We start from the raw sequence: 24175 nt of genomic DNA on the forward strand, positions 1-24175 counted from the left end.
TGAAAATAATATAATCTTTAGCACCTGGTTCTTTCATGATAGCAATCACACTTTTTCAGTACAATGCAGAAGTTAAACAGTTGGCTAATTTTTCTGAATTTATTGTAGGCTTGTCTTTGCAAATATATACATACCATTCAATCTTTTCAGCATGAGAAAAATTCCAAATTTGGTGCACATTTCAATAACAAATTAAAGTGAAACACCACTACTAAGAGATGATCTCCATACATTGCAGGGGTTAATAGTAAGCCTGATTTCAGCTTTCTTAAAGTGTACCTAAGATGAAACAGTACAAGCATTTATTTTACATGGGGCTTCCTCCAGGTCCCTTTAGACCATGGGCTCCTCCTGGGTACCCGATTGCGATCCCATGAACAGGAACTTTCTGGGCATGGGCGGTTCACTAAGACAATCTCAGCAGATGCAGAATGCTCCCAGCCATGGAAGCACAACCAAGGACTACTGCGGCCATGGCCGCACCTGCAGTTGCCTGCGAGAGAACAAAGTGACCGGGAGGACAGCGAGGGAGCCCACAGCCTACAGGGGGTTGGAGGAAGCCACAAGTAAGTATAAATGCTGGTACTTGTTTCATCTCCGGTTTCCTTTAAATGTTCAGCATAATTATACCACAGGGGTTTTTACAGAAGCTGCAAGGCGGAATTATTCAGGATTGTTGCTAGTCAATGGATTAGTCCAGGTGTAGAAATCGAGTAGCAAACATCTGCTCTGTGCAGCTCATCGCTCATGCAACAGGATGGGAATAACGAATTTCAACTTCAGACAGTTTTGGAAATTCATAGCTGGCTGAAAAATGAAGTAGAAAGATACCTTTTAATAACCTTAAATTACAAAAAAGTCTTGTGGGGCACTGGTATATGTCATATCAAGTTTCTAAGAATGCAGAGTTTTACATGTTGTTGTACCTGAAGTGGCATGTAACATGATGATAAACTAATGTATATACCATACCCACCCTACTTAGAACTTTCATGTGCCTTTTTTTCACTGTGAAAGTTACTAAATGAAAGGTTTGTAAATCACAAGTTCTCTGCAGTTGAACCTTGCACACATGCTAGATGGTTTTCAGTCAATGCCACCTTTGCTGAAAATCTAACATGTTTTCGGCACCTCCTGATCCTCCCTGATGCGTGCCCGAGTGATTCAGACTGGTGGATTGTCTTGGCCGAGCGCTGTACTACCCTATTGTTTTTTTGTTTTTTTTCCAACTCACCCATTCTGTCCTGCACCATCAGTTCTCTTCTGCTGTTCCCAGTCCTGAGGACTAATAATGTGTTATAAAACTTCTGTGTGGTTGTGCAGACATGCCTTACAGCAGGGAACCAATAAATAGTTCAATAGATTGACATTAAAGGACAGCTGAAATGAGGGGGATATGAATGCTGCCATATTTATTTATAAACCATGTGAGTTGCCTGGCTGTCCTGATTCCTTGCTTCAAATACTTTGCCGTAGACCCTGATCAAGCATGCAGATCAGATGTTTGCCTGCATTTGCTGCATGTTTGTTTCAGGTGTGTGATTCAGACACTAGTAAAGCATGAAAGATCATCAGGATGCCAGGCAACTAGTATTGTTTAAAAGGAAATTAATATATCAGCCCCTAAATTCTTCTTGGCACTCCTTATGGTCTGTATTCCCTACAGCTAATATAGCGGATGCACAGTGCTTCAGGTGGATGACACGACTCTTGTTACAAAGTTCCTAAATGGAAATGGAGTGGGCACACCTGATGTGCAGGAAAGCCTGCAAGAACTAGGCAGTTTAGACAAATTCTATGAGGATAGTAGAAACTGCCTTCCTAATGTACTAAACATGTACCAACAGATCCAAGAAATGGTCATCAATTGTGTACATCATCATGTTGCACAAAATGTGGAAGTTTAGTACGTACACCAGGGCCGGATGTACCATAAGGCAATGTAGGCACGCGCCTACATGCGCCTGATAAAGTACGGGCGGCTCACTCCCCTTCCCTGTGCAGAGTGAGCAGCAGAGTTTAAATGAGAGTTTAGTCGCTTGGCTCTCGGCATTCCACTGACAAGATCTCCCTTCAGTTGGGGCACCACTACTGGCTACCTAATGCTAAGGGACACCTGTAGCTACCTATGACTGGTAAGGGAGAAGTCACAACTGGGTCAACCAGCACACTTGTGGTGCGGTTCAACAGGGGTTTGTGGGTTTCTGGAGGGCGAAGTATAGGGTGCCAGGACATCTGTGCCTATAGGCTCCTATGATGTAAATGCGGGCCTGACGTACACTGAAAAGTCTTACGGCCACATTTTCTCTGAGTGCAAGTTAAATTAAATATAAGTAATATTAAAGTTAACCCAAGGTGAAAATAAACTGATGAGATAAGCAATTGTATTTATCCTCTTACTCCTAAAATGACTTTTAGATATCCCAAGGTTTTCTTTTATATTTAAACATTTACAAAAACGCTGGTTCGCACGACAGCCAGGGGCCCCAGTCTCTCTCACTGGCAGGGGCCCCTAAACCACCATGCGATGCCTAGAGGGAAATGCGGGCGAGCCCTGGACCTCTCACCTCCAGGGACTTCACCCCCATCGCCTCTAAACTGAATGCCAAATGCAACACACATAATTGCTCACTACCAGTTCAAGCAATTTCCTACCTTTATCTGGTCAGCAGGCGCCAGTCAGCCAATCAGGTGTGCGATCATACACCTTTTGCCTGCCATACCAAATCTAGCAGGAATTGCATAAATTGGCATTCAGGTGGGAGGCTTCGGTTGGATGTAATCGTTGATTACATCTTTTATAGGGACCGCCGCGTGTAGGCAGCTCCCACACAGTCCCCTCCCTAACCACTTACCTGTCAACAGAGGCGCCTCTAGGCACCAGCTGATAAGCCAACTGCCTGGAGCAGCAGATTTATCTGGGGGCGCTTCTAGGGGGGAAAAAGTTTTTTTTTTCCTGTCCTTAGAGACTGAAAACTAAGGGTGCGGAGATAAAAAGTTCTAATGAAAGCATCTGCTGCTCAGCCTCTCATAAGGAGTCTACAAAACTTTTGTCTACAATTCTTTGTATGACGTTCCCTAATTAGTTTTTATCTCGGGATCTAGGAGTGTGTCTGTTCACTCCTGTCCCGCCCCTCTTTATGACCAGAAAACACATCAGAAGAGGAGCATTGCGTCTTTCTGGGAAGCAGGTACAAGGCATTCCAGAACGGAGTGGACTGGCCGGGGGCAAGGCAAAGGGGGTAGATTTTCCTCCAGGCTGCTGGTACAGTGCCTGGTGCTTTGAGGTTTTTCTTGTATAAGGCAATGTGAAGCATTAGGCTGGCTGAGGAGGCTTGCCTTATGCAGAGTCCAAAGAAAAAAAACTCTGTCTGCTCTCTCACCATTGTAAAGTCTGCATGTGGACAGCTTGATAAGGTATTACACAGAGTGAAAAGTTTTCGACTGTCCCTAGACTCCAGGAGGGCTGCTGCAGCCTTGTGTGAGAGATTGGCAGGGCAGGAGTCACATTACAGGCAAGTAGACTCTGTGTGATATGGGATCTAAGCTCTCTGCTCCATCTCAGTATCTCTCCACTTCTGTTCTCTCCTTTATTAACCTTCGTTTCCCCCTTACCCTAGTACCGGCTGTCTTCTTGTCATACAGGAAAGCTAAATAAAAGTTCTTTTCTCCCCTCTCTGGATAGTGTAATGGTTAAGGGCTTTGCCTCTGGCACTGGCGACCTGGGTTCAAACCTCAGCTATTCCTGCTCAGTAAGCCAGCACTTATTCAGTAGGAGACCTTGGGCAAGACTCCCTAACACTGCTACTGCCTATAGAGTGCGTCCTAGTGGCTGCAGCTCCTGAGTCCGCCAGGAGAAAAATGCACTATAAATGTTCCTAGTCAAGTACTAGTCAAGTAGAGATACTTTGCCCCCCACCACCTCTTACCCTCACAATTTAATCACCCCGATCTTATTAGTAACCCTAGCCTATAGCTGTCAATACATGCATTCATTTTTACTGACAGATTCTTTCACTAGGATTGAATCTGGTGATTACCAACAACCCAGATCGATTATACTTTCGATAAATGAATCTGTTGCAAAAATGTATCAAAATTACGATCAAACAGTACATTTTTCAATTGGACACAGTGGTATAGAGGCTGTAGATCGGCGGCTCGTAGTATTGCACTGAACCACTACTGTAATACGATTATTTTCTGGTGAAATGCTGCAGCATTGTGATTATTTTAATTGAAGGGGGGGGGGGCAGCGTCACAGATTTCCACGCCTGGAGTGACAAAATGGCCAGAGGCGCCCCTGCCTGTCAACCGCATCCTGGAAGCTGCAAAAAAGAAATTTAAAATCACAAACGCTGGTTCGCACGACAGCCAGGGGCCCCAGTCTCTCACTGGTGGGGGCCCCTAAACCACCATGCGATACCTAGAGGGAAATGCAGGCGAGCCTTGGACCTCTCATCTTCAGGGACTTCACCCCCATCACCTCTAAACTGAATGCTAATTGCAACACACACAATTGCTCACTACCAGTTTAAGCAAATTCCTACCTTTATCTGGTCAGCAGGCGCCAGTCAGCCAATCAGGTGTACGGTCATACACCTTTTGCCTGCCATACCAAATCTAGCAGGAATTGCATAAATTGGCATTCAGGTGGGAGGCTTCGGTTGGACGTAATCGTTGATTACATCTTTTACAGGGACCGCGCGTGTAGGCAGCTCCCACACAGTCCCCTCCCTAACCACTTACCTGCATGCCTGAAAATTAACTCCGGCAGCAAAATAAAAAAAATAAAAAAGATTAACAGCATTGTTATTAATGTTTTGCACTGTGCCTCTTCATGTCTCATGTTGTCTCTGGTACACTTTAAGCATAGCATGAACATAGATAGATAGATAGATAGATAGATAGATAGATAGATAGATAGATAGATAGATAGATCTGTAGTACAGTAGATAATTATGAGTCCTTTTTTCTTTTAAGTGCTTCAGCAAGCGAGCACAGACAATGGTTAAGCTAGATCAAAATGCACAGCGCTCAATATGCAGGGATTTGCATGCAGTAATCATTTGACAGCTTGCACAGGAAGCATAGGTCTCACCATTTAATGCATATTCGGTATTGATAGTGTGCTCCTCTCTCCCCATTTTTGTGCAGCCTCGTTGATACTGTAGCATTTAAGCCATGCACCAGCAAGTCACAGATGACAGGCAATTTCCTCAGAAATCAGGCATCAGTTTACATAGGAAGGATAGGTCTCACCGGCTGGTGCTTTTGAGGTAATCCATGCAGAGCCAGAATAGTGTGCAGAATGCAAGCAGGCTTCAAAGCAGCCCATCCACCAACCAAGGCTCATGGGTCTCCAACTGACGTATTATGCATGTGCCAGGTTTACTATAACAGAAGTACTATTATATTAGGGTTTACTATACCAGACATTTCCAAATACTTATGATGGTGCTTGGCCTGGGACCTAGACCTTAAGTTTACTATACTCAAATGTTTATTATGAGATTATACTGTTCATCAAATAAATTATCAATTTGTATGGACAGTATTACTCTGTATGGGAATGAATAAACCGCAGTAGCAGAAGACAGTACAATCTACAATCTTACTCACACTTTTAACTTTTTAAGACCAAAATAAGAATATGGGATTCTACAAAAGTCCTGTTTTTAGATTGAATTGCATACATACAATTGTTTCTCGTCATCGCCAAGTACAACGTAACCTGTATCATTTGCTTTATAACCTCATCTCTATCACCTATATGCTGTAGTCAGAATAGTTTTATTTGGCCAAATACGTTTGCACTTATAAGGAATTTGACTTGACAGTCAAACAGTGGTTCATAATGGCTAATTATGCCATAAGCATATGCCTATTTAAGACAAAAATATAGGTGATCAAAAGTGAGTACACGTAGAAATCCCCTCATAACGATGTCTACTCATGTCTATGTCAAACCAACAACCCAGTTTAGTAGCCAGATATACCACTGGCAAGATATCTTTATTTCACATACGTATGATAGATCAAGATCCTTTTATGCAGGTCTCATGCAGGTTAAGTTTCATCACAACCAAACTTAATGAGTGCAGTTAAAGCGGATCCGAGATGAAAAACTAACTATAACAAGTAACTTGCCTATATATCTTATCTAAAGTTTAGATAGTTTACACAGCAAATCTAGCTGCAAACATCTTCAATAGAATATGATTATTTCTTCCTGTGATACAATGACAGCAGCCATGTTGTTTGTAAACATTACAAACAGGCAAGCTTATCTGCATCTTCTGTGAAAAAAAACTAATCCCCACCTCCTCCTCCCTCCTCCCCTCTGCCTCTGAAATCTCTGGCTAGTAATACCTCCCCTTCCTCCTGCCCAGACTGAGCTCCCATGAGCCCTTGCTACTGCCAAGGCTCTCTGAATAACTGTGGGCGAGGCTTGTTTAGTTTATAGGGAATTAGACAAGACAAGACAAATAATATTTATATTGCGCTTTTCTCCTTGCGGACTCAAAGCGCCAGAGCAGAGCAGCAGCCACTAGGGCGCGCTCTATTGGCAGTAGCAGTGTAAGGGAGACTTGCCAAAGGTCTCCTACTGAATTAGTGCTGGCTTACTGAACAGGCAGAGCCGAGATTCGAACCCTGGTCTCCTGTGTCAGAGGCAGAGCCTTTAACCATTACACCATCAGCCAACTGCCAATGCCGAATTAGAGTATTAAAGCAAAAACAAAAAAGTATTTGGCTTGAGGAATGCCCTATAAACAATAGGAAAGGAACACAATTATGCAATGAGTAAAAGTTCATCTCGGATCCACTTTAATATCTCCTCACCAAATATACAGTAGCAAGAAAAAGTATGTGAACCCTTTGGAATTACATGGATTTCTGCACAAATTGATCATAAAATGTAATCTGATCTTCATCTAAGTCACAATAGACAAGCACGGTCTGCTTAATCTAATACCACACAAATAATTTAAATGTTTCCATGTTTTTATTGAAAAACCCATGTAAACATTCAAAATGCAAGTGGAAAAAGTATGTGAAACCCAAGACTAATGACATCTACAAGAGCTAATTCGAGTGAGGTGTCAACCAGCTGGAGTCCAATCAATGAGATGAAATTGGAAGGTGGGGTACAGCTTCCCTGCCCTATAATAAACACACACCAGTTTTGGGGTTGCATTTCCTAAGATGCATTGTCTGATGTGAATGCCCCACACAAGAGAGATCTCAGAATACCTACGATTAGGAATTGTTGACTTGCATAAAGCTGGAAAGGGTTATAAAAGTTTCTCCGAAAGCCTTGTAGGATGTTGGGCCAACTGTAAGATGTCGGGCCGACTAGGTCGATCAGGTGCTCAGCGGTAACGGCGTGCAATATCGGGTTGAGCGACAAACAAGACTGAACCCCCCCCAGCACTGTAAGTGTGCCCCCCCCCAGCTGTCCGCTGTATCCTGACATGCTCTCTATTCATCTTTCGCATTGCCGCTGGCCTTCCGTATAGCATGTGGCGTGTGTGTGCTTAATGTGAGAAGCCCATTAGCAATGCCGAAGATGAATGGGAACCACGGTGGGAGACAGCAGACAGGTAAAGTATTAAATGCACGGGTGTGGGGCACAGTCACATAAGGGGGGAAGCAGTGAGACGGTGGATGCAGCGTCACAAGGCTGACTGGTATATGGGCAGGCAACAGATCTCTCTGAGCAGAATCGATCTGAGAGAGATCTGTCTCTTTGTCGATCTGCCCATACATCATCTGATGTATGGGCACCTTAAAGGGCATACTACAGATAAATTATAGGCTGTCTGGGAGCCACGAGTTACACTGACTGAGTAAACGGAACACAGAAAACCATGTTAACTTTAGGTAGAGCCATACACTTATCAATGTTTGTTGGATCAGCCTTAAGATTAGGTTCTTAAATGGAACTGAGGGTGAATCGAATACACTTGGCTGTTCAAACAATGAAAAGTAATTAATATCAAACCGTAATTAAAATTCTATTGATCCAACAGGATGGAAAATATTGGTTGACTGTCATTTCAGCAGCTTTGAATCGACTATAGATCGATTTTCTGTTTCTAACTTTACCCTTTGAAATAGATTTGCAACTTTTAGTGATCTAAAATTGATAATTTGCATGAAATCTACCCAATATTTCTACCAGTGTGTGAGGCTTTGATCAATTTCATCTCAATCAAAATATTTTTATTCCAAAACAAAAATTATAATCAGAACTTGATGAATGTATGGTTACTTTTGCAAACCTACAGGCTAGGTGCACACATAGCAGAAACGCTAGCATTGCGGAAAACGCTGCATTTTTGCCTCTAATGGAAGTCTATGGGCCGCAGGAAAAAAAACGCGTATGCGTTTTCAAACCTGCATTTTTAAAAACGCTGGTCTTGTTGCATAATGTTTATAAACGCATCAAAAACGCACATAATGAAAGTCAATGGAAATGCAATTGTATGCGTTTTTCATGTGTTTTTCCATGCATCTTTTGAAAAAAATTGTTTTATGATGTATTTACACTTTCTGTTGTCTTCCTAGTGATTTACATAAAACTCAAATGAAAAACGCATGTGCGTTTTGCATATGCGAACTTCAAACGCATGCAAATCGCTTATCGCATCTGCAGTAACAAACCGCAAATGCTCTAAAAACCTAGCAAAAACGCACACAACCTTAACATAAAACCTGACATAAAACGCAGCCTTTCACGCTATGTTATGTGTGCACCTAACCACAAAGTATCACTCAATTTCATAGAATTGCAGACCTGTTAGTTTCCAGTTGAAGGAATTTGTCTCTCAGCGCAGATAGACTTTATAATTTATTTTCCTTAGCCATTATTTGTTTATGCTATACTTTGTTGTTGTTTTTCTGAATTATTCTTTTGCTTATACTTGAAAATTTTGCTAAGCTTCCGCGATGGTGCAGAAAATTGCCTGTAAGTACCAGAGAGGAGTTTGTGCTGCAAAACCACAATTGCTAGATTTGTAGTACTTGCTAGTTAGATGCATCTTTACCTTATCTGTTGCTTTAAAATCCTTTTGTTTATATGTTGCTAAAACCATCAAATGCCTCTTGCAGATGTATATAGACATATAAAGTATGTATGTATGTATGTATTTATATATTTTGTTTTTATTTATGACATATAAAGTATTGCTAAAACATTTTGATACCTGGCCACCTCCTCCACTAAATGATACACCCTAAAATTCTGAATAGATTTTCAAGCACCAAAAATCACTATATATACAGTAAAATCTTAGATTGAGAGTAACTTGGTTTGAGAGTGCTTTGAATTACAAGCAAAAATGTGTGTGAAATTTTTACTTGATATACAAGCCCAACATCTTGAAATACTGTACAAGCAAAAAACGTTTACCGGTGTCGCATCATCACAACTGAGCCAACAGTTCTTCTCCTATCCACACTGCAGGATTGTACTTAATCAGAGTGTAGGAGCTGTACAATGTCATATTTCCATGAAATCCTCAAACGTAGGCAACAGCAACTGTCATTGGATAAGTTCCTTGTTAAAGCCACACAAAAAAAAGGTTTGTGTGAGCCACCAGATTGCAATGTCTGTTAGTTACAGTGAAAGTCTTGTTTACATCTTTATTTTATACAGTTCAGTCCTATGCATTAAAGAGACTCTATAACAACAAAAACCTCCCCTGGGGGGTACTCACCTCGGGTGGGGGAAGCCTCCGGATCCTAATGAGGCTTCCCACGCCGTCCTCTGTCCCACGGGGGTCTCGCCGCAGCCCTCCGAACAGCCGGCGACTGTGCCGACTGTCAGTTCAATATTTACCTTTGCTGGCTCCAGCGGGGGCGCTGTGGCGACTTTCGGCACGGAAATAGACGGAAATACCCGATCTCCGTCGGGTCCGCTCTACTGCGCAGGCGCCGGAAACTTGCGCCTGCGCAGTAGAGCAGACCCGACGGCGATCGGGTATTTCCGCCTACTTCGGCGCCGAGAGGCATCAGAGCGCCTGCGCAGGAGCCAGGAAGGTAAATATTGCGTCACGGCTGTACGGAGGGCTACAGCGAGACCCCTAAGGGACGCAGGACGGCGTGGGAAGCCTCATTAGGATCCTGAGGCTTCCCCCATCCGAGGTGAGTACCCCCCAGGGGCCGTTTTGTCGTTACAGTTCCTCTTTAAGTATTTCTCTGTTTTTGGATTGTGAAACGAATCGCTTAAATTAACATTAATTCTTATGAGGAAATTCGCCTTGAGTGCTTTGGATTACAAGCATGTTTCCAGAAAACCAAGGTTCCTGTGTGTGTGTATATGTGTATATGTATGTATGTATGTATGTATATATAATATATATATTTACTTCGCCGTTTAATAACTGGCTCTAGGTCCATCACCGCCACCACCTGTCAGCGTGCACATGCCAGCCCGGCCCCCTGGCTGTCCTGCTCCTGTCCGAGCAAGGGCTGTCCCTGCGGCACATGCGCAGTAGCGCAGATGCAGGGACACACACGGACATGGGTTTTATTTTATTAGGTAGGACATATGTATATATGTGTGTGTATATATATATATATATATATATATATATATATATATATATATATATATATATATATATATATATATATGTATATATATGTATGTATGTGTGTGTGTGTGTATATATACATATATATATATATATATACATACATACATACATACATACATACATACATACATACATACATACATACATACATACGTACGTATATACATACGTACGTATATACACATACATACGTATATACACACACATACGTATATACACACACATACGTATATACACACACATACATGTATATACACACACATACATGTATATACACACACATACATGTATATACACACATACAGGGGTTGGACAAAATAATGGGAACACCTTGGAAATCAACAAAATATATTTTAATATGGTGTAGGTCCACCTTTTGCGCCAATTACAGCCTCAATTCTCCGAGGTATTGATTCATACAAATTGTGAATTGTTTCCAAAGGAATTTTAGCCCATTCTTCAGTTAAAACACCCTCCAGTTCTTTTAGAAGACTATGGTGGTGGAAATCGACTGTTTACTTGAATCTCTGATAACGACCATAAATGCTTAATAATGTTGAGGTCTGGGGATTGTGGTGGGCAGATAAGATTCTCAACTTCATTAGAATGTTCCTCGTGCCATACTTTAACAATTCTAGCTGCATGGATTTGGGCATTATCATCTTGAAAGATGGCATTTCCCTCCGGAAACAGTTCTTGAACCATAGGATGAACTTGGTCGCCCAAAATTCCTAAATAGTCTTGGCTGTTAATTCTTCCATGAAGGGAAATCATTGGCCCGGCGGATTTCCAAGAAATAGCACCCCAGATCATCACAGAACCCCCGCCATGTTTTACGGTTGGGAGAAGGCAGTCTGGTAGATAATGGTAATTATGGTAGAATGTATTATTTTAAAGCTATAATGGACGAAAACTGATTATGATTTTTTTTCCATTGTTTCTTAATATTCCTGTTAAAATGCATTTAGAATAAAATAGTTCTTAGCAAAATGTACCACCCAAAGAAAACCTGATTGGAGGCGGGAAAAACAAGATATAGATTATTTCATTGTGATTAGTAGTGATAAAGTTACTGGCGAACGAATGGGAGGTGAAAATTGCTCGGATGCATAAGGTGAAAAAACACTAAAGGCTGAAGTGGTTAAGCTGCAATTAAATTGCTCAGTGGCTGGCAGCCAGTAGGCTGAACTGCCTGACAAGCAAGCAGTTCAGTCTATCATGTGCAAGAGGCCTTAAACTGACTTGCATGACAGGTTGACAAAATGTGTTGCATGCATTATTGAAGAAGACTTAATCACATTTTGAAACTACCAGTAATTGAACATGTTTTATTGATGTAAAAAAAAGCCAGAAGTTAAATATGTGAGCTGCTTTATGAAACCTCAGTAAGTATGCAGCTGGTGGAGTCAGGCCCACTGAAAATTATACTTACTCTTGGTAATTAATTCAGAAAACATTAAGGCTATCTTAAATGTAAACTCCCTCCTACTTCCCTTCACTGGTTCAGAAAACAGCTCCGTTTTCTATTTCCATTAGTCCTAGCTGCCTATAGAAGATGGATATATGGATGGATGGGGCAAGGGGTAAAGCCAATGCAATACTGTGGCTATGGAGAAATGAAATTCATTCCATATATTCTTTACCATGGTCTCACTCCTGCCCCATCTCCTTGCACATAATTTCTGGTGCATAGATGTACCAAGAGTGTCTTGTAGATGTTCTCCCCAATTGCTCTCTTCTGGTGCCTCCAGGTGTCCCCTTCTGTCCTACAACAGGTGTCCCCTTCTGTCCTACAACAGGTGTCCTCTTCTGTGCTCCCAGGTGTCCCCTTCTGTCCTCCAACAAGTGTCCCCCTCTTCTGTCCCCCCAGGTGTGCCCAGGTGCATCTAAACTATTTCTATAAATCCATACGCTGCACGTGCATTGTAAGTACTTTTCACGCAGGAGCTACCATGTTTAAAACTTTGTGAAAGATGTCCATTGCTGGATAATAGACCATATTATTATGTAACTATTCTAGCCAGGGGCCCCAAAATATCAGAATACTTTAAGGAGCAATTATGTATATAAACTAACCTTTTGTTGGAAAGAGTAACGCTAACTAGCTTTTACCCACACTGTAGAAATGGGAATATAAGCACTCAACCACTTGATTACTAATTTCTGTCCAGCAGTCCATGAATTAGAACTGGTTCCTTTGAACATTTAAATAGATCACAATTTATGATCAAGTAGTACAGTAAATTTCATAGAACCTCATATGAGTTTTGTTATTTGCTGCCAGAGCTGTGAAATTTTAAGAGAAGCCAATGTTAAATGAAAAGTGGTGCCATTATCTGTATACAGTATTTAAGGCATACAGGCATACTGCCTGGTTTGTAGTTTGCTAACCATTAAGGAGAGTTCTGTGAAGAACAGTGAATGATCTGCAGCTAAATAGTTGTCGGTGGTTATAGTGTCTTAAATAGGGACTTTCAAGCAAGTTTCCCAGTGTTTTTTGATCCATATCTGGGAAGGTTTTTTTGTTCAGTGTTACAATGATTAACCAAATTTTGTAAAGAGAGGACAGCGCTAATGTCTTTGTACCAACTATGTTTATTCCAATTAAAATCTTATAGAGATATTTATAAAATGTCTTTGAAAATTAAAAATTAAGCATTTCATGGGAACCTTTGCATCAATCCACATATACTCCAAATGTTGTCATAACTGATATACCATGACCATACACATCACCATGCATACAAATTACTGAGAAGGGATATGAGAGGGAAGCTCTGGAAAAAGTAAAACAAGAAGTAGAATTGATAGATAGAAAGACACTATTAGAGAAGAAAAAACAGAAGAATGATGGGAGTGACTTCAGAAGAATGATGGGAGTGACTTCACATTAAGATTGAATCTAAAGTACCGCTCACAAGCTGGCTGTATAAAGGGGATTATTAGAAAACACTGGGGAATCCTGAAGGGGGACAAGGTCTTGAGAGATATTATACCCGAGTCCCCCTCCTTTGTGTTTAGAAAAGTGAGTAATATAGGATTGAAAAACAAAAGTTTGCTTTCCTAAAACAGAAAGAATTTGCGATAATTCAGGTTGGAGTGAGCTCGAGATGTCTCCCAGGCACCACTGCTTTTAGGACCATTGTAGTCCCTTACACACCCCAATGAGTTCTGGGTCACCATGAGCTTGCTGGTTAGTCTGTGCCATATAGGATTGAAGGTAGCGACAGCCAGAAATAGCTGGGAAACCCAACCAAGGATACAGGGGGAGGGGTTTGTAAGATGTGGAAGATGTCATAATGTCATAATTGCCAGAGGACAAAGGGATATAGCAAAATTCTGGAAGTGTCAGAAGGGAGGGATGTGCACAGGATTTATGGTTTAATAACATGCGACACGAAGGGTGTTGTATATTGTCTTGTATGCCCATGCGGCAAGAGATATATAGGACGCACTAAAAGAGAATTGCATAAACGCATAGGCAAACACTTAAATAATATCCTTAAAGAGGAGCTGTTAGGTATAAGGTCTCAGAGAAAATAAACACATATATCAGTAGCTAAAGATTGGCTGTACTTACATTACATATGCATTTCACTGTCCACGTTTGGATTTCACAGAATTTTTATATAGTATATGCAGAGATTGATGCTCCTGACAGCTCATGGCAGGCTCCATGTTTTTCTGTCAAATGTGTCGTCATGTCCTGCCTGCTTCCTGATCACAGAAAAGCTTGTACTGAATAACAGTGTGCAGTGAATATTAATGAGCCATGTGGCTAGGAACAATAGCTGACTCCTGTAGTGTACTCTGCCCGGAGATTTATCAGTGCTACGCACTGGACTGATTACAAGCTGCTGTAACGTCTCATTAGCAGCCGAGGGGAGGGCCCCAGAATGCTTTGCAGTATAGTATGCGACTTGCGTCCTGCTTGGGTCTAACAGCTTTTCTGATAAGCACACATCAAAGGTAACTGAGATTTTTATCTTCACTAATGCCTTTTTGGCTTCCTTCTAAACTGTTTAACACAGGAGAATAGAGGTTTAAATTAGCTTCTGCAGCCTGACAGTTACTCTTTAAGGGTTGGGATGGACATCCCCTCTCTAGACATTTTAAAAGCCACCATGCATGCAAAATTATTGATGTTATATATTTTGGATTAGAAATTGTTCGGAGAGATTCCAGGGGGGGGTGATTTTATTGCAAAGATGTCTAGGAGGGAGAGCTAATGGATTTTTAACTTAAACACTATGACCCCCAAAGGTCTAAATGAGGAATGGGAAATGTTTCGTTTTTTAAGTTGAATGAATGGGAGCCACCTAAATGTGGGGCCACCTAGGATAATATTGAAGATCAGGGGTGAATGATATGGAATATAAGCAATGGTTTTATAGAATCAATATGAAAATGGAATGATGTTGAAAAATGTATGGAGAGTTCCCCTTTAACCACTTGCCGACCGCCCACAGCCCATGGGCGGCGGCAAAGTGGACGCCTAAAGGACCGCAATACGCCTTCAGGCGGCGCGTCCTTTAGGCATGCCGGGGGAGCGATCGCGTCATTGATGACGCGCGCTTCCCCCGGCAACTGGCTCCGCCCACCCGCCGTAACATCCCGCCGGCCATACGGAAGCGCCGGCGGGATGTTAACCCCGCGATCGCCGCATACAAAGTGTATAATACACTTTGTAATGTATACAAAGTGTATTATACAGGCTGCCTCCTGCCCTGGTGGTCCCAGTGTCCGAGGGACCACCAGGGCAGGCTGCAGCCACCCTAGTCTGCACCCAAACACACTGATCTGCCCCCCCCCCGCCCACTGATCGCCCACAGCACCCCTCAGATCAGACCCTAATCTGCCCCTTGCGGGCACCCAATCACCCGCCAACACGCTCAGATTGCCCTCTGACCCCCCCTTATCAATTCGCCAGTGCATTAATTACATCTGTTCTTCCCTGTAATAACCCACTGATCACCTGTCAATCACCTGCCAATCACCTATCACCCATCAATCACCCCCTGTCACTGCCACCCATCAATCAGCCCCTAACCTGCCCCTTGCGGGCAATCTGATCTCCCACCCACACCATTAGATCGCCCGCAAACCCGCCGTCAGATTACCTCCCAAATGTATTGTTTACATCTATTCTCTCCTCTAAACACCCACTAATTACCCATCAATCACCCCCTATCACCACCTGTCACTTTTACCTATCAGATCAGACCCTAATCTGCCCCTTGCGGGCACCCAATCACCCGCCAACACGCTCAGATTGCCCTCTGACCCCCCCTTATCAATTCGCCAGTGCATTAATTACATCTGTTCTTCCCTGTAATAACCCACTGATCACCTGTCAATCACCTGCCAATCACCTATCACCCATCAATCACCCCCTGTCACTGCCACCCATCAATCAGCCCCTAACCTGCCCCTTGCGGGCAATCTGATCTCCCACCCACACCATTAGATCGCCCGCAAACCCGCCGTCAGATTACCTCCCAAATGTATTGTTTACATCTGTTATCTTCTCTAAACACCCACTAATTACCCATCAATCACCCCCTATCACCACCTGTCACTGTTACCTATCAGATCAGACCCTAAGCTGCCCCTTGCGGGCACCCAATCACCCGCCCACACGCTCAGATTGCCCTCAGACCCCCCCCCCCCTTATCAATTCACCAGTGCATTAATTACATCTGTCCTTCCATGTAATAACCCACTGATCACCTGTCAATCACCTGCCAATCACCTATCACCCATCAATCACCCCCTGTCACTGCCACCCATCAATCAGCCCCTAACCTGCCCCTTGCGGGCAATCTGATCTCCCACCCACACCATTAGATCGCCCGCAAACCCGCCGTCAGATTACCTCCCAAATGTATTGTTTACATCTGTTATCTTCTCTAAACACCCACTAATTACCCATCAATCACCCATCAATCACCCCCTATCACCACCTGTCACTGTTACCTATCAGATCAGACCCTAAGCTGCCCCTTGCGGGCACCCAATCACCCGCCCACACGCTCAGATTGCCCTCAGACCCCCCCCCCCTTATCAATTCACCAGTGCATTAATTACATCTGTCCTTCCATGTAATAACCCACTGATCACCTGTCAATCACCTGCCAATCACCTATCACCCATCAATCACCCCCTGTCACTGCCACCTAACAATCAGCCCCTAACCTGCCCCTTGCGGGCAAACTGATCACCCACCCACACCAATAGATCGCCCGCAGATCCGACATCAGATCACCACCCAAGCGCAGTGTTTCCATCTATTCTCTCCTCTAAACACTCACTAATTACCCATCAATCACCCCCTATCACCACCTGTCACTGTTACCCATCAGATCAGACCCTAATCTGCCCCTTGCGGGCACCCAATCACCCGCCTACACGCTCAGATTGCCCTCAGACCCCCCCTTATCAATTCGCCAGGGCATTATTTACATCTGTCCTTCCCTGTAATAACCCACTGATCACCTGTCAATCACCCATCAATCACCCCCTGTCACTGCCACCCATCAATCACCCCCTGTCACTGCCACCCATCAATCAGCCCCTAACCTGCCCCTTGCGGGCAAACTGAACACCCACCCACACCAATAGATTGCCCGCAGATCCGACGTCCGATCACCTCCCAAGTGCAGTGTTCACATCTGTTCTCTACCCTAAACACCCACTAATTACCCATCAATCACCCCCTGTCACTGCTACCTATCAGATTAGACCCCTATCTGCCCCTAGGGCACTCAATCACCCGCCCACACCCTCAGAATGCCCTCAGACCCCAGCCCTGATCACCTCGCCAGTGCATTGCTTGCATCTATTCCCCCCTCTAATCACACCTTGAGACACCCATCAATCACCTCCTGTCACCCCCTAGCACACCTACCCATCAGATCAGGCCCTAATTTGCCCCGTGTGGGCTCCTGATCACTCGGCCAAACCCTCAGATCCCCCTCAGACCCCCTTCCGATCACCTCCCCAGTGCATTGATTGCATCTATTTTCCCCTCTAACCACCCCCTGAGACACCCATCAATCACCTCCTGTCACCCCCCTAGCACTCCTATCCATCAGATCAGGCCCAATACAACCTGTCATCTAAAAGGCCACCCTGCTTATGACCGGTTCCACAAAATTCGCCCCCTCATAGACCACCTGTCATCAAAATTTGCAGATGCTTATACCCCTGAACAGTCATTTTGAGACATTTGGTTTCCAGACTACTCACGGTTTTGGGCCCGTAAAATGCCAGGGCGGTATAGGAACCCCACAAGTGACCCCATTTTAGAAAAAAAGACACCCCAAGGTATTCTGTTAGGTGTTTGACGAGTTCATAGAAGATTTTATTTTTTGTCAAAAGTTAGCGGAAATTGATTTTTTATTGGTTTTTTTTTCACAAAGTGTCATTTTTCACTAACTTGTGACAAAAAATAAAATCTTCTATGAACTCGCCATACACCTAACGGAATACCTTGGGGTGTCTTCTTTCTAAAATGGGGTCACTTGTGGGGTTCCTATACTGCCCTGGCATTTTAGGGGCCCTAAACCGCGAGGAGTAGTCTAGAAAACAAATGCCTCAAAATGACCCGTGAATAGGACGTTGGGCCCCTTAGCGCACCTAGGCTGCAAAAAAGTGTCACACATGTGGTACCGCCGTACTCAGGAAAAGTAGTATAATGTGTTTTGGGGTGTATTTTTACACATACCCATGCTGGGTGGGAGAAATTTCTATGTAAATGGTCAATTGTGTGTAAAACAAATCAAACAATTGTCATTTACAGAGATATTTCTCCCACTTAGCATGGGTATGTGTAAAAATACACCCCAAAACACATTATACTACTTCTCCTGAGTACGGCGGTACCACATGTGTGGCACTTTTTTACACCCTAAGTACGCTAAGGGGCCCAAAGTCCAATGAGTACCTTTAGGATTTCACAGGTCATTTTGCGACATTTGGTTTCAAGACTCCTCACGGTTTAGGGCCCCTAAAATGCCAGGGCAGTATAGTAACCCCACAAATGACCCCATTCTAGAAAGAAGACACCCAAAGGTATTCCGTTAGGAGTATGGTGAGTTCATAGAAGATTTTATTTTTTGTCAAAAGTTAGCGGAAAATTGATTTTTATTGTTTTTTTCACAAAGTGTCATTTTCCACTAACTTGTGACAAAAAATAAAATCTTCTATGAACTCACCATACTCCTAACGGAATACCTTGGGGTGTCTTCTTTCTAAAATGGGGTCATTTGTGGGGTTCCTATACTGAACTGGCATTTTAGGGGCCCTAAACCGTGAGGAGTAGTCTGGAAATCAAATTTCGCAAAATGACCTGTGAAATCCTAAAGGTACTCATTGGACTTTGGGCCCTTTAGCGCAGTTAGGGTGCAAAAAAGTGCCACACATGTGGTATTGCCATACTCGGGAGAAGTAGTACAATGTGTTTTGGGGTGTATTTTTACACATACCCATGCTGGGTGGGAGAAATACCTCTGTAAATGACAATCTTTTGATTTTTTTACACACAATTGTCCATTTACAGAGTTATTTCTCCCACCCAGCATGGGTATGTGTAAAAATACACCCCAAAACACATTGTACTACTTCTCCCGAGTACGGCGATACCACATGTGTGGCACTTTTTTGCACCCTAACTGCGCTAAAGGGCCCAAAGTCCAATGAGTACCTTTAGGATTTCACAGGTCATTTTGCGGAATTTGATTTCCAGACTACTCCTCACGGTTTAGGGCCCCTAAAATGCCAGGGCAGTATAGGAACCCCACAAATGACCCCATTTTAGAAAGAAGACACCTCAAGGTATTCCGTTAGGAGTATGGTGAGTTCATAGAAGATTTTATTTTTTGTCACAAGTTAGTGGAAAATGACACTTTGTGAAAAAAACAATAAAAATCAATTTTCCGCTAACTTTTGACAAAAAATAAAATCTTCTATGAACTCACCATACTCCTAACGGAATACCTTGGGGTGTCTTCTTTCTAAAATGGGGTCATTTGTGGGGTTCCTATACTGCCCTGGCATTTTAGGGGCCCTAAACCGTGAGGAGTAGTCTGGAAATCAAATTCCGCAAAATGACTTGTGAAATCCTAAAGGTACTCATTGGACTTTGGGCCCTTTAGCGCAGTTAGGGTGCAAAAAAGTGCCACACATGTGGTATCGCCGTACTCGGGAGAAGTAGTACAATGTGTTTTGGGGTGTATTTTTACACATACCCATGCTGGGTGGGAGAAATAACTCTGTAAATGGACAATTGTGTGTAAAAAAAATGAAAAAATTGTCATTTACAGAGATATTTCTCCCACCCAGCATGGGTATGTGTAAAAATACACCCCAAAACACATTCTACTACTTCTCTTGAGTACGGCAATACCACATGTGTGGCACTTTTTTGCAGCCTAACTGCGCTAAGGGGCCCAAAGTCCAATGAGCACTTTTAGGCTTTACAGGGGTGCTTACAAATTAGCACCCCCCAAAATGCGAGGACAGTAAACACACCCCACAAATGACCCCATTTTGGAAAGTAGACACTTCAAGGTATTCAGAGAGGGGCATGGTGAGTCCGTGGCAGATTTCATTTTTTTTTTGTCGCAAGTTAGAAGAAATGGATTCTTTTTTTTTTTCTTTTTTTTGTCACAAAGTGTCATTTTCCGCTTACTTGTGACAAAAAATAATATCTTCTATGAACTCACTATGCCTCTCAGTGAATACTTTGGGATGTCTTCTTTCCAAAATGGGGTCATTTGGGGGGTATTTATACTATCCTGGAATTCTAGCCCCTCATGAAACATGACAGGGGGTCAGAAAAGTCAGAGATGCTTGAAAATGGGAAAATTCACTTTTTGCACCATAGTTTGTAAACGCTATAACTTTTACCCAAACCAATAAATATACACTGAATGGGTTTTTTTTTATCAAAAACATGTTTGTCCACATTTTTCGCGCTGCATGTATACAGAAATTTTACTTTATTTGAAAATTGTCAGCACAGAAAGTTAAAAAAATCTTTTTTTTGCCAAAATTCATGTCTTTTTTGATGAATATAATAAAAAGTAAAAATCGCAGGAGCAATGAAATAGCACCAAAAGAAAGCTTTATTAGTGACAAGAAAAGGAGCCAAAATTCATTTAGGTGGTAGGTTGTATGAGCGAGCAATAAACCGTGAAAGCTGCAGTGGTCTGAGTGGAAAAAAAGTGCCTGGTCCTTAAGGGTTAGAAAGACTGTAGTCCTCAAGTGGTTAAGAGCAGACATAATAATGGATGGATACCCATATAAAGGAAGGAGTGGTGGCTGCTGGGTAATCCCTATCCTGATGAAGATAGTCGTATCACTATCGAAACATGTCGATGTAAGAGGGTTCCTCAGCATTCCTACGGTAGGCAGAACCATCGCCTCACTATACGCTATACGCAGCAGCCTGCATTTACAGAACCAGTAAGCAGTGACAGCGCTGAAGCGCATGGTGGAACGCAGGAACCTGGAGGGAAACTGACGTCACTCCCAGCAGGCCACCCATCCGGAAACTATACTGATGAGCGAGCGGAGCGAGGGGAGGACAGCCCGAACCCCAGAAACAGACGCTCACCGGAGGATTAGGTGACTGCAGGACTTCTACAAGCGAGGCTACCAGCCAGAGCCCGCACGGAAGAACATAAAAGCTGCAAGAGCAGTAAGTAACTGTATGCAATATTGCGGAAACACCGCGGAAATTCGCTATAGACTTCTCCCATACGGAATATAACTGTCTGACTCCATATACGGACTATCTTTATTGGAGGAAGTACATTTATGACACACCTTGCCCAGATTGGAGGAATAGGGGAAAGGATTCTATATAACTCCATGAAACCAATCCGGACACATGTATTGAATGCCCGTAATTGAGTAACATCAGGATCAATAGATATTCAGGTGGCTCCTTTGTATGCATGGTGGTGTGTATGGTCATGGTATATCAGTTATGACAACATTTGGAGTATATGTGGATTGATGCAAAGGTTCCCATGAAATGCTTAATTTTTAATTTTCAAAGAAATTTTATAAATATCTCTAAGATTTTAATTGGAATAAACATAGTTGGTACAAAGACATTAGCGCTGTCCTCTCTTTACAAAATTTGGTTCTTGATGGTTAGTGAGGGATAAGGGGACACCCTACACTCTGAGGACCTTAGCAGCTTATGTTATATATCTAGAAAGCAGCGCCCTTCAAATCTCACTTTTGGTTACAATGATTAACCCACTACTAGTTCCAATGACATGAGAAGTGTCTCATATAAGATGGAGATGAGGCCTGTGGTCATTGTAAGTTTATGGAGGTTGTTGCTTGAATGTGGCAGTATGTTCAGAGTTTATTCTGAGCATTGAATACAAATGTTACATTACCCACAATTTGACCCTGTAAACCAGAATCCAAGCTGTTACCGATTTGTAGCTTCATAAATCCCTCCCCACATCCTCAAATATATAGCAAAGCCTCTCACCTCTTTATCACCAAGGGACTTTTACAAATTGGCCCTGCTTTGATTCTTCCCCTGAAATCTCTTGGAATTCTCAGTAAGACAAAATCAGGGAAAAGAGGAGGCTCTCGTGATGGTACTACAATGCAACCCTCAAATATCACAAATACCACATCAGTCACAGCTTTGGCAGTAAAGGACCAGACCTCTTAGCTATAGCTGCCACACTCCTGAATGCAAGTCTCTGGAGACTGTGAGTACAGACTTAAAAACTGCAACCCTAGATCAATTAAAAAAAACACAGAAGTGATATATAATAGAAGCTCTGGATCCGGCATTTATTATGGAGACTTGGTTGAATGAAAATACAGGACCCACTCTGGAAGTAGCTGTGCCAGTGAACTACTCATTGTTAAACTGTTAGAGGCAGGACCACAATGGAGGAGGGGTTTCTCTGTACTTAAAATTCTATTTGAATGTTAGTCCCTTTGGTGTAGGCCCCACCCATTCTTTTAAATGTCTAATAGCCCAACTCTCAGCTGAGAAAAACCTATTGCTTATTCTCTTCCCCATCCCCAGTGATGGCTCCATCTGTCTCAATGAAATTGCTGAACTTGAATATTGCATAACACAAAAAAAAAACCTAGGTCAGTGATGGCTAACCTTGGCACTCCAGCTGTGGTGGAACTACAAGTCCCATGAGGCATTGCTATACTTTGACAGCTCTAAGCATGGCTGGGAGGAGGGGCATGATGGGATTTGTAGTTTTTTCACAGCTGGAGTGCCAAGTTTAGCCATCTCTGCCCTAGGTGAGTAATGCTGGGAGACTTTAATGCATGGGTGGATGTCCACTGCTCCCATTTAGGAAGAGAGCTACATCTTTAGCTACATCTTTATGTGAATGAATTGGGCTTTTCTTAAAGGGGAACTTCAGCCTAAACAAACATACTGTCATTAAATTACATTAGTTATGTTAATTAAAATAGATAGGTAATATAATCTCTTACCCACCCTGTTTTAAAAGAACAGGCAAATGTTTGTGATTTCATGGGGCAGCTATCTTTTTGGTTGAAAGGTGGTGACGGGGAGCATGAGACACAGTTCCAACTGTCCTGTGTCCTGATCACCCCTCCCATCTGTGCACGCTAGGCTTCAAATCTCACATTCAAAATTTGAAAAAAACTAATTTGCGCCAAAACAGCAGAAGGACAACAACATCATCAGAAATTCCATCATGCTTTGCGCAGCATCAGGGTGAAAATGTCCGGGCAGTTTTCTTCTGTGCAGCTAAAAATGAGGCTTGTGTAAGAAAATCAAGATTCTGATGCTGTGAAAATGAAGCCTTTTCAGTGCTGCTGAGTAGATTTTTTGTCTGGAGGTTCACTTTAAGCCATCATCCTCTCTACCAAAAAAAAGTCACTTTGGATATTACAAGTTTTGAATGAAGTCTGAGGTCTAATGTGGAAATTGATACTGTAGTTTGATCAGACCACTACGCCATCCAATTCTCCCGTACAGCACTAGCTAGATTATTGTCCAAGTGAAGCACAAGCAAGTATTCATTTTTTGCATTTTCTTGAGGCCGCTCATCCCTCGTCATCTCCCTGGGTGGCTCCTGTCACCCGTAATACTGCCCGAAAGCCTGGCAGAGTCGCACTTCGTGATGCACGAGCTCGTGCATGAGCGATGGGCCAGGCATGATTGCTTTTAGTGCTAGATGTGAGTCTCACATCCCATCCAGAAACCTTTAGAGTAGCTGGTTTGGACACGAGACTCACATCCAGGAAGCAGAAGTGGTTAAAAAATTCCATCTGTAACACAGTCCTCCTTGCAATTACATGCTGGTCTAAGACATATCTATGCACTTTGAGTCCTATGGAAGAAAGGCACCTAAAAGATTAAGAAAGGAATTAAGTGTTAAACCTACCTCCCAATAAAGACACAGGGTAGTAGCTTGATTACAAGCGTATTTTATTGATTCAAAGCACATAAGACATGCATTTCACAGAACCAGTATGCATCCTCAGAGTAATAGATGAGATTAGCAGTGTCAGCAGAACCTGGATCACCTCTTTCCACT

At 42.8% G+C, this 24175-nt stretch overlaps 1 protein-coding gene across 17 annotated transcripts in view; it reads left to right on the top strand.

Annotated features, from left to right (window-relative positions):
- CASK (calcium/calmodulin dependent serine protein kinase) overlaps positions 1-24175 on the top strand; it is a 461253-nt gene that overhangs the window by 429846 nt on the left and 7232 nt on the right. For 9 of the 17 annotated variants that reach the window (XM_068269833.1, XM_068269834.1, XM_068269838.1 and 6 more), the window contains one exon: positions 8945-8971. The exons of the other annotated variants lie outside the window; for them this stretch is intronic. In XM_068269833.1, the coding sequence (XP_068125934.1) occupies positions 8945-8971 (27 nt within the window). The remainder of the gene's footprint in view (positions 1-8944; positions 8972-24175) is intronic. 17 annotated transcript variants of the gene reach the window in all.

The sequence above is a fragment of the Hyperolius riggenbachi genome, chromosome 2 (genome assembly GCF_040937935.1).
Source record: "Hyperolius riggenbachi isolate aHypRig1 chromosome 2, aHypRig1.pri, whole genome shotgun sequence".
Taxonomy (NCBI): Eukaryota; Metazoa; Chordata; class Amphibia; order Anura; family Hyperoliidae; genus Hyperolius; species Hyperolius riggenbachi.